The 12,308-nt window shown below is 45.4% G+C and overlaps 1 protein-coding gene across 1 annotated transcript in view; it reads left to right on the top strand.

Moving 5' to 3' along the window:
- LOC134984777 (zinc finger protein OZF-like) overlaps positions 1-7,531 on the top strand; it is a gene marked incomplete at its 3' end in the record, with an annotated part of 118,485 nt that extends 110,954 nt beyond the window's left edge. The window contains exon 4 of the mRNA XM_063950271.1: positions 6,929-7,531. Within this exon, the coding sequence (XP_063806341.1) occupies positions 6,929-7,531 (603 nt within the window). The remainder of the gene's footprint in view (positions 1-6,928) is intronic.
- Between the last annotated feature and the right edge of the window lie 4,777 nt (positions 7,532-12,308).

Raw genomic sequence — 12,308 nt, 5'->3', positions numbered from 1 at the left:
AAAGATACAGAGGGAGAAGAAGAGACGTATGTGACTGATATAAAGGCAGAAGATATAGAGGGAGAAGAAGAGACGTACGTGACTGATATAAAGGCAGAAGATATAGAGGGAGAAGAAGAGACGTATGTGACTGATATGAAGGCAGAAGATACAGAGGGAGAAGAAGAGACGTATTTGACTGATATAAAGGCAGAAGATACAGAGGGAGAAGAAGAGACGTATTTGACTGATATAAAGGCAGAAGATATAGAGGGAGAAGAAGAGACGTATGTGAGGAGTGATCAGCAGTGTAAGGAGGAGGAGATCCCTACAGTTATCAGCACAGGTGAGTAGTAAACCATTATTACAGAAAAGAGTCACATATTCTACTTTCTCAGTCACTACAGCAATCTCTTATCCTACACCCTCCTCTGTCAGTAGAAATTAGGGAACTGTATTTGCATAGTAGGGGAGTCAGGAGCCATCAGCCCCTATTATACTCCTGCTCTCCTCCTCACATCATGTCACTGTGTGTTACCAGCCCAGAGATCTGACCAGTCTCCTCCCCGCACTCTCTGGTGTATCTCATACATCAAGAGCCATCAGCTCCTATTATACTCCTGCTCTCCCCTCACATCATGTCACTGTGTGTTACCAGCCCACAGATCTGACCAGTCTCCTCCCCGCACTCTCTGGTGTATCTCATACATCAGGAGCCATCAGCTCCTATTATACTCCTGCTCTCCCCTCACATCATGTCACTGTGTGTTACCAGCCCAGAGATCTGACCAGTCTCCTCCCCACACTCTCTGGTGTATCTCATACATCAGGAGGCATCAGCCCCTATTATACTCCTGCTCTCCTCCTCACATCATGTCACTGTGTGTTACCAGCCCAGATATCTGACCAGTCTCCTGCCCACACTCTCTGGTGTATCTCATACATCAGGAGCCATCAACCCCTATTATACTCCTGCTCTCCCCCTCACATCATGTCACTGTGTTACCAGCCCAGAGATCTGACCAGTCTCCTCCCCACACTCTCTGGTGTATCTCATACATCAGGAGCCATCAGCCCCTATTATACTCCTGCTCTCCCCTCACATCATGTCACTGTGTGTTACCAGCCCAGAGATCTGACCAGTCTCCTCCCCGCACTCTCTGGTGTATCTCATACATCAGGAGCCATCAGCTCCTATTATACTCCTGCTCTTCCTCTCACATCATGGCACTGTGTGTTACCAGCCCAGAGATCTGACCAGTCTCCTCCCCACACTCTCTGGTATATCTCATACATCAGGAGCCATCAGCTCCTATTATACTCCTGCTCTCCTCCTCACATCATGTCACTGTGTGTTACCAGCCCAGAGATCTGACCAGTCTCCTCCCCACACTCTCTGGTGTATCTCATACATCAGGAGGCATCAGCCCCTATTATACTCCTGCTCTCCTCCACACATCATGTCACTGTGTTACCAGCCCAGATATCTGACCAGTCTCCTGCCCACACTCTCTGGTGTATCTCATACAATCAGGAGACATCAACCCCTGTTATACGCCTGCTCTCCTCCTCATATCTTGTTACTGTGTGTCACCAGAAGCCATACTGTGTGCTAGCAGTACCTCCACCTATGGTATTACATGCCCTGAGAGTGTCCCTGTTAGCACACACCAGTCTATATATAAACCACTTATTTCTGGCATGGTGCGGCTGCTTGTTGGGGCACACACAGGCTCGGGGTTCCTCATGCCACGTGACACAATGCTTAGGAAATATCTGGTGCAGCCCCTGTCATGTATCCACATGCTCCTGTAACAGCCGGCCTCAGGGAATTGGCTTGTGAGCGGCTCCTATTACTGAGTTGGCAGCATCTGAGTCTTGCTACCGCCGCCTTAGGTATATAATACATTTATTGAGCTTGTATATGGGAACCAGCATTGAGGATCCTGCACATTCCCTGCTGATTACCTGTCCCCTGGCACTTGGATTACGGCCTTCTCTGGCTTCTGATCCATGGCCTTAAGGGCACACCAATGGTTCCTAATGGAAGTATCTTCAGGAGCGTTCATGTCTAAGGAGGAGGACAGGGCCTCTTGCAAACTTCTGGTGCCTTCAGCATCCATTAATATATAATCCTGCAATCTCCAATGTCGTAAAGGAGGAGTAGCGGGAAAAGGCGACCAGGACCCTATCAGAGGGGCGTGATCAGACCATGTTGTTTGAAAAATTCAAGCAACCAGGTTCTGTGATAAATATGGAGACTGACACAGGACATTTCATGAAGGAGAAGCATTTATTTCTCTAAGTTACAACAATGAGAACCTGCAAATAACAAGTTATACTCAGTTACAGTAATAGCAGGAACAAATTAGAGTACTCAGCTCTTATCTCAGATGTTTCATGATCTGTCCCAGATGATGGTCATCGATTAAGTAGTTTAAACAATAAAGTTCAGTCGCCCTCAGGGTCCCTCTTTAATAACTCTGTCTGAATTTATTAAACGGAGATGGGTTTATAGAAGTCTATATCTGCTGCAGACAGCCCTAGCTTCACTCGGAACTAACCTGCTATGTGTAAGTCTCTAGGCTTTATACCCTGCAAGGATACACTAACATTGTCTCACCAGATATTACACTCAGGGTCTGTGATGCTGGGTGCAGTAGTCATTCAGTATAACATCATTTATCTTATCCTGGACAACTGTCCCCTTTCACCTACTTATGTATACAATACCCCAAACATCTTACTAGACAGTTTCCATCTGAGATACTGATAATAGGAAGATATATCTATTATAATCAGCCAGCCTAAAAGCTGTGTATATTCTTCCCACTCACTATGTCCTTCACACTAGGTCAAAGGTCAAATTCAGCTAATAAAGGGAGCAAGAGGAAGCTAAGGAATGGGCGGAATTACTGGTCTGTTCATCAGTAGTGGAGGATCTATCAAGATGAGGGTCTGGAACAAGATTAAAATCCCCCATAAGGAGAAGTACAATTTCTTATAGCTTTTGTAAAAAAATATTTCAGAAATCGGGGCGGTCTGGCGTGAGGGGGACATATTTATAATGAATTTTCCCAACTAGAATCCAATATCTACCATTGCAATCCACCCACTTGCTTTCCAGGTGAAAGGGGCAGGATCTATGGGAAAGGATGGATACACCACAGGAGATATAGCATGTTGGGTAGTTATTGGTAAACTGAGGGGCAGAGTGCAATGGAACATGTGATTCCTGAATGGCTACCACCTCCACCTTCTGGTCAGTGAAATATTTTATTGCAAGACGTCTGTTACGGGGAGAATGAGGACATTTTATATTAAGACTTAAAAACTTCACCGTGATAGAGAGATCAGATCATGGTATGAAATATCTAGGATCATCTGTGTAAAGTCCAATAGAGTCTGTAGGGCGTGTGCATACTTCATTCTATCAATTAGCAACAACAAAAAAATAGGGAACAAAAATGGGAGACAAACAGAAATAGCGTCCATAAAGGAGCTAGAGATTCCGTCACTAGGGAACCGTGACAGAAAGGTAGAAAAAGGTGGCGGTCAGGCCTAAAAGGGAAACCCACCGACTACCCCAAGTAGCCATATGAGAGGCAAAATCTAGTCATCATAGTAACAATTGTACAAAGAAATATCAAATCTCAATGTAACCAATGTATCCAAAGGAGGTAAAGGCCTAGAACATGTCCTGATATCCAATGTAGGTTCTACCAACACAGTTATAAGGGCAACAGGATGTTACATGAATCAGTCATGCTTTACCTGAACACCCAAACATTCTAGAAAGGTATTATGAAACGTAACAGTGGAATTTCAGACCATATAGTAATTAAATAGCACAGGAAATAAAGAGTAAAAAAATATATGTTTTAAACTAATAACAAGAGCAAATAAATCTGGCCCAAAAATAGATCCATGCCCAGTAACTGAGTCCCAGTTGGCACAAGTTACAGTAGGAAACAAACTCTGAGTGTCTCTAACAGTCTTACTCCTTTATCATATTACTTCGAGATGGAAGACAACTCCTCCGGGATTGGTTTAGGTTAAGTGTCATGAAGGACTGTCAACAGGAGTGTCCCACTTTTTCAGAATAGCAGGAGAAATATCTGGAAATATCTGCAGATTATCCAGGCACTCAGCTGTGGATGAGGAAGACAAAGCAGCCTGTAGAATGTGTTCTTTAAGATGAAACAGTGGACCCTGAGCAGAGTGTCCCTCAGTGCTTGGATAGGGGCCTGTTTGGACTTTGGGAGTCTATGGATCCTATCAATAAGAAGGTCAGCGGCAGAAGCCTTCAGTGAAAGTTTCTGAAAAGAGGACCGTGGCATAATCATAAAGCTCAGAATTTGTAACAGAATCCGTCATGCCCATTATTCTGATATTATTTCTCCGAGACCAGTCTTCTAAATCAATGACTTTATCACGAATAGAGACCGGGTCTTCCTGAAGGGTGTCATGTGCTGAAATCAGATCTTTGTGAGATGCAACAATCTCTTTCATCTTAGTCTGTACGAGTGCCAATCTCACTGATACCAGACCTCAAAGCTTGAATATTAGAGTTAAGTTCTGAGGTTATTTCAGTCCTTAAATGTAGATACCATAGAATGTATAGAGCGTAAAGTAACAGGACCATCTAGAATGTCTTAAGACGTCTTCAGCCATTACAGCTGGGCTGTGCGACTGACAAGAAGAAGCAGATGATGTTGTAGTGGTCTCAGAAGGACCACCTGAATTCGAGGTACCAAAGAGATGGACAGGCGGGGCCGATTTTGTACCTTTTTAACCTTTTTTTGGAGGCATGGTAAGCCGTCTACAAAGAGACCAACCTCCCAGAGATAGGAAAATTCAAACGATCTATAAATAAAAGGAGCAGTAGTACGCTGTCAGGAGGTTACATCAAGATGACTCCATTCAAAATGACATTCTTAGTCGGGATGACAGGGCTAGCCGACTGAAAGTTTCACGTAAACATGATGTAATGCAACTCAAATAACACAGTAATGACCGAGAAATTCCACTAGAGGTCAGCGTGATCACAGACGTGAAGTACTCAGCACAGAGAGACACAAATGGCAAAATATATTCAGTGAATAAATCCACAAAGTAATATACTGTGAGGTTGTGATCAGAGTGTAATGAGCTGTACTCAGATGATACTTGATACTGGGCTCTGCATGTAGACTGAGAGGAAGTAGATTATAGTGGTACCATATAAATAGAAGGTAGTTTCACCTCCAGGCAAATGCTGCAATTTAGTGTAGTAACCCCGGTCCAGCCGTCAGGACACTTATTTAGCAGCTTATATCAATTTTAAACCTTACTGAAGGCAAAGCATGCGATGGCCGGGCACCAGGATCCAAAATGGTAGTCATCTCACTTCCCAATATCACCGCCGGGCTCCACTGACTGTGGGCAGCCCGTTCTGTCCCCAGCAGTAGCGGAATCTGCGCACCCGTGTGAGCGGGAGAGCAAGTGATCCCTACTGAGCGAAAAGTGCCTCCGAGTCAGGTGTCAGGAGTGTACAGGAAAACTTGGGCATACTTAGCCCCAGAATACAGCCCGTGGCTTCAGCAGCGTCACTAGGCCGCGGCAGTGAGCGGTGCCCGGAGGGAGCGGCTTTAAGGCAGTAGGAGTGGTGGACTTAATAGATTGGGTCTTGGTCCCAGCGGTGGCTGAGAGCTATCAGGTAGGTTAGATAAGAAGCCCCTTAGTGAGGAGATCTCCAGAAAGCACGTCTGGATGGACCACGCTCCTCTTATTTATTATTTTATATAATAACAGGGGTGACAGGTGAGGTACATCCCTGCAAAGGCAGATCCAATCTCTTTCTCATCAGACTCTGCTGTCTTCCCTGCACTCTCACTCAGATGTTCACTGCTGCCAGTAGCACATGTATGAGAAGCAGAAGTATGGCGGCAGCTGTACAGATTCTGATATGTAATTCTCTGTATCATACTTACCGTACACACATCATCCTTATTACTATTGAGAGAATAGAGGTAAGACACTGATGATGGGGGTGTAACAGTGGATTATAACCTAGCAGATGATGATGATTACAGGGTATTATATGGTGTATTGCATGTAAAATACCTTGTTCCACACACCTACTCTGCTGTAGCAATATACCTTATATAAGGGTGAGTAACACATGTACAGGCTTACCAGCGTATGAGCACACACATAAAGGAATGCTACCTTACCAATGCTTCCAGGAGTAACGTTAGGAGACATTTCTCTGATCTATCAGCTCATATGACTGATGTTATTGTTCATCTAGAGTCTACGAGATATATCTAAGTCTTATTATAATATTACATTTGTTATTGTGAGTGTTCTCAGGAGGTGTTCTCTTATAAAGCCTTCATTAAAAGTTATGTCTTATTATACACACACATTTACAATTAAGTGTCCCAGAGAGTCGTCTTCTCCTATTGTTTACAAGATTAATATTGTTACAGAAAATGTCACATTTCCATAATGTATTTTATTTCCAGCAGATGGACACACAAGCAGGAATATCTCAGAAGGACATCTAATGTTATCCCTGGATTGTGACATAAAAGATAATGACAGTATACAGGATTCTCCAGGAGCTAATCCCATCACCCCAATTATACATCCAGCTCTATCAGCTGATCCCTCTGATCCTGGGAAATGTTCTCCTGATCACTCTGATATTGGTGCATCTGTTACAGCTCTGACAGTAGATACAGTGTTTCCCTGTTCTATAGATGCCAAATGTTTTACACAGAACACAAAGCGTATTAACCCACACACAGGTGAGAGGCCACTGAAATGTTCTGAGTGTGGGAAATATTTTAAATACAAATCAGATCTTGTTGTACATCAGAGGAGTCACACAGGTGAGAATCTGTTTTCTTGCTCTGAGTGTAAAAAATGTTTTACACGGAAATCAGATCTTATTACACATCAGCGAAGTCACACTGGTGAGAAGCCATTTCCATGTTCTGAGTGTGGGAAATGTTTTTCAGACAAATCAAATCTTACTAAACATGAAAGAAGTCACACAGGTGAGAAGACATTTTCATGCTCCGAGTGTGGGAAATATTTTACACGGAAATCACATCTTGTTACACATCAGCAAAGTCACACAGGTGAGAAGCCATTTCTATGCTCTGAGTGTGGGAAATGTTTTACACAGAAATCAGATCTTGTTAAACATCAGAGAAGTCACACAGGTGAGAAGCCATTTCCATGTTCTGAGTGTGGGAAATGTTTTACACAGAAATCAGTTCTTGTTACACATCAGAGAAGCCACACAGATGAGAAGCCAATTTTATGTTCTGAGTGTGGGAAATGTTTTGCACGGAAATCAGTTCTTGTTATACATCAGCGAAGTCACACAGGTGAGAAGCCATTTCCATGTTCTGAGTGTGGGAAATGTTTTGCACGGAAATCAGTTTTTGTTATACATCAGCGAAGTCACACAGGTGAGAAGCCATTTCCATGTTCTGAGTGTGGTAAATGTTTTGCACAGAAATCACATCTTGTTAAACATCAGCGAAGTCACACAGGTGAGAAGCCATATTCCTGTTCTGAGTGTGGGAAATGTTTTGCACGGAAATCAGTTCTTGTTAGACATCAGAGGAGACACAGGTGAGAAGTCATTTCCATGTTCTGAGTGGGAAATGTTTTTCACGGACATTAGTTCTTGTTACACATCAGAGAAGTCACACAGGTGTGAATCCATTTTCTTGCTCTGAGTGCGGGAAATGTTTTACACAGAAATCACATCTTGTTACACATCAGCGAAGTCACACAGGCATTTCCATACTCTGAGAAATAAGCTTTTGTTGCACACAATAGACCACTCAGTTGAGAAACCATTTTAATCTTCTGGAGTATACTTATCATTGCCATGTAATGTTCCTCAAGATTCTGTCCTATCTCTTGTGCTTTTTGCAATATACATGCAACAGGTCCTTCTGATAGAAGCTCACCAACAAAGGGCAGGGCTACAGCTCAGCTTTGCAAACCAACCAGACTTAAGCATGGGGGTTCAGAGTAACAAAATGCTGATCATGGCCCTCATTCCGAGTTGTTCGCTCGCAAGGCGATTTTAGCAGAGTTGCTCATGCTAAGCCGCCGCCTACTGGGAGTGTATCTTAGCATCTTAAAATTGCGAACGATGTATTCGCAATATTGCGATTAGCACACCTCTTAGCAGTTTCAGAGTAGCTTCATACTTACTCGACATCTGCGATCAGTTTAGGGCTTGTCGTTCCTGGTTTGACGTCACAAACACTCCCAGCGTTCGCCCAGACACTCCCCCGTTTCTCCGGCCACTCCTGCGTTTTTTCCGGAAACTGTAGCGTTTTTTCCCACACGCCCATAAAACGGCCTGTTTCCGCCCAGTAACACCCATTTCCTGTCAATCACACTACGATCGCCTGAGCGATGAAAAAGCCGTGAGTAAATCTTCATAGCAAATTTACTTGGCGCAGTCGCAGTGCGGACATTGCGCATGCGCACTAAGAGGAAAATCGCTGCGATGCAATTAAATTTACTGAGCGAACGACTCGGAATGAGGGCCCATGTGCGGAATCTTGTGGTTAAATTTACTAAGATGGGAGTTCTATTTAAGATGGGATGTTGCCAATAGCAACCAATCAGATTTCAGGTATTATCTTCTAGAAGGTGCTAGATAAATGAGAAGTAGAATCTGATTGGTTGTCATGGGCAACATCCCATCTTAAATAGAACTTCCATCTTAGTAAATTTTACCCCTTGGTGTCCTGGATGGTGGAGTGACACTTGGGGGGTATTCAACTGTTTGAAAAGTCAGGTGTTTGTTTTTTCCTATCTAATAGACCAGAAAAAACACGCCCAAACCGACTTTTCAAACAATTGACTTTCACGCTTAGACATCAAATATCAGCCACAATCAGATCCTCATCTGAGGAACATAGCCAGACTCCAGCACTTATTTCCCTCAGAAGATCTACCTACAGTCATACATGTACTTGTATCATCACACATAGACTACTGCAATGTCCTCTACCTGGGTCTCCCAGCAAAAGAATTGCACCGCTTGTAGCTTGTACAGAATGCAGCAGCCAGGCTGTTACCTAACCAGCCCGTTCCTGCCACATAACACCCATTCTCTACTCCCTTCACCGGCTGCCTGTAATATGGTGACTCTATTACATAATCTTACTGACTCGCCCAGCCCTACATGACCAGGGTCCATGGTACCAGAAGCAGCGCCCTGTTTGGTTACCAGCAGTATCATAATTCCCCAAGCAGTGCTGAGATGTTGGGCGACACAGGGTAGGCGGCACCTTTGCAGTAGCGGGTGCTGCCAGAGCAGTGTGTACATAATGGAAAGCTGCTCAATCAGATTGTAATGTCACTCAGGTGCTAAAAGGGAGGGGTAATTCTGTGTAGGAAAAAACTGTGTTCCCTAATGCACAACGAGTGAATAATATTATTACATAATAGTCAGATAATACGGAGATCTTAGTTGCGTATATCTGCAGATATAGGGTTAAGGCCCCCAGGCCCCTATTACACAATCTTACTGACTCTCCCAGCCCTACATGACCAGGGTCCATGTACCAGAAGTAGCTTCTGCCTCCTTACTGACTTACTGTAGGCCCCTATTACAGAATCTTACTGACTCTCCCAGCCCTACATGACCAGGGTCTATGTACCAGAAGCAGCTTCTGCCTCCTTACTGACTTACTGTAGGCCCCTATTACACAATCTTACTGACTCTCCTAGCCCTACATGACCAGGGTCCATGTACCAGAAGCAGCTTCTGCCTCCTTACTGACTTACTGTAGGCCCCTATTACATAATCTTACTGACTCTCCCAGCCCTACATGACCAGGGTCCATGTACCAGAAGCAGCTTCTGCCTCCTTACTGACTTACTGTAGGGCCCTATTACACAATCTTACTGACTCTCCTAGCCCTACATGACCAGGGTCCATGTACCAGAAGCAGCTTCTGCCTCCTTACTGACTTACTGTAGGCCCCTATTACACAATCTTACTGACTCTCCCAGCCCTACATGACCAGGGTCCATGTACCAGAAGCAGCGCCCTGTTTGGTTCCATCTGCAGATGAAGGACTGTTACCAGCAGTATCATAATTCCCCAAGCAGTGCTGAGATGTCGGGTGACACAGGGTAGGCGGCACCTTTGCAGTAGCGGGGGCTGCCGGAGCAGTGTGTATATAGGTAATATTGTCTCCAAGCAGCGCTGAGGTGTCAGGGGAGACAGGGCGTATGGCTGCAGTGCAGTACCAGGGGCTGCTGGAGGCAGTGTCTATGTGGGTAATCATGTCCCCAAGAAGCGGTAAGGTGTGATAGTGGGTGGCAGTAGTGGGGGGTAGACGGGACAGGTGGCAGGATGGGGAGGCGGGGCATGTGCCAGTAGTGGGGGGGGAGATGGGGCAGGTGGGGGAAGATGGGGCGGGTGGCAGTACGGGGAGATGGGGTGTGTGGCAGTAGTGTGGGGAGACGGCGCAGGTGGCAGTAGTGGTGGGAGATGGCATCTGGCTGCAGTGCGGTCCAGGGGCTGCTGGAGGCAGTGTCTATGTGGGTAATCATGTCCCAAAAAAGCGCTAAGGTGTCAGGGAGACAGCAGGTGGCAGTAGTGAGGGGATACAGGGCGGATGGCAGTAGTGGGGCGAGGGTATTGGCAGTAGTGTGGGAAGATGGGGCAATGGCAGTAGTGGGAGGAGACAGGGAAGGTGGCAGTAGTGGGGGAGACGGTGGTGTCAGTACTGGGAGGAGACAGGGCGAGTGGGAGGAGACAGGGCGGGTGGCAGCAGTGGGGGGAAACAGGGTGGTGGCAGTAGTGGGGGGAGACTGGGTGGGTGGCAGTAGTGGGGGAGACAGGATGGTGGCAGTAGTGGGGGGAGACTGGGCGGTGGCAGTAGTGGGGGGGAGACAGAGCGGGTGGCAGTTGTGGGGGGAGACAGGGTGGGTGGCAGTACTGGGGGGGAGACAGGGAAGATGGCTGCAGTGCAGTACCAGGGGCTGCTGGAGGCAGTAAAGAGGTATGGGTCCTACACAGAACCAGTTGATAATTAGACTTAATGATGCTTATGCTTCCTTATTTCTAATGAATCCCTTGTATGTGTTACTGTTATTTGCTGTGTCAGCCTTTATGTGTGTTCTGTGTAATAATCCTGAAAGTAGTGCTGCTACCGATCTCATCTTTGTAGTAACTTGGAAAAGATGAGATATGAGGTGCACTCTGGAAGCTTATATGGGGTTAATCAGAGATGAACGCAGATGAGACATCACGCAGCCCCCCAGAAAATGGTCCTGGCCCGCCCGTGTTTACCCCTCAGGGATGTGATCGCAATGTGTGTGTCCGCACGGCCGCTGCGCATGTATATATTGCCACCACCACCAAACTGCTGTGGGATGCTATTGCGGCTGTGTCTGAATGACCCCCATAGGCTGTTGTGCAGAGTAAAGTATTTTTTAAGTTTAAAATACAGAGAAAAATCTGTTCCGTTGAGTCTTTTTATGTGTCTGTGTATTATCTTATTATCATATAATTGTCTCTATGGTGACAGAAACAATTTCCTGTTAATGTGTCATTGTATTGTTGCTTTTGTGTCCACATAATATCAGTGTTGCTGTGTATAAATATCCCATCTGGTGTGTAAAGGTGAGTACACACACTGCCATTGTGACTGTGCGATTTCCCTTGAACCACCAATAGTGACTGTATGTACTTGTGATTGTGGCTATGGCCCTCATTCCGAGTCGTTTGCCCGGTAAATTTCATCACATCGCAGCGATTTTCCGCTTAGTGCGCATGCGCAATGTCCGCACTGCGCCAAGTAAATTTGCTATGAAGATAGTATTTTTACTCACGGCTTTTTCTTCGCTCCGGCGATCGTAGTGCGATTGACAGGAAATGGGTGTAACTGGGCGGAAACACGGCGTTTTATGGGCGTGTGAATGAAAACGCTACCGTTTCCGGGAAAAACGCAGGAGTGTCTGGGCGAACGCTGGGTGTGTTTGTAACGTCAAACCAGGAACGACAAGCACTGAACTGATCGCAGATGCCGAGTAAGTCTGAAGCTACTCTGAAACTGCTAAGTAGTTTGGAATCGCAATATTGCGAATACATCGGTCGCAATTTTAAGAAGCTAAAATACAATCCCAGTAGGCGTAGGCTTAGCCTGAGCAACTCTGCTAAAATCGCCTTGCGAGCGAACAACTCGGAATGAGGGCCTATGTCTTAATGTCACAGCTCATGTGAATAGTGGGGTGTATATAGATATCTTTAAAAAAAATAAATGATGTCTGTTCAAAGGTTCAGTTTT

The sequence above is a fragment of the Pseudophryne corroboree genome, assembly GCF_028390025.1.
Source record: "Pseudophryne corroboree isolate aPseCor3 chromosome 3 unlocalized genomic scaffold, aPseCor3.hap2 SUPER_3_unloc_8, whole genome shotgun sequence".
Classification (NCBI taxonomy): Eukaryota; Metazoa; Chordata; class Amphibia; order Anura; family Myobatrachidae; genus Pseudophryne; species Pseudophryne corroboree.
The sequence above is the reverse complement of the archived record's forward strand: the minus strand, read 5'-3'. Positions and strand labels throughout refer to the sequence as shown.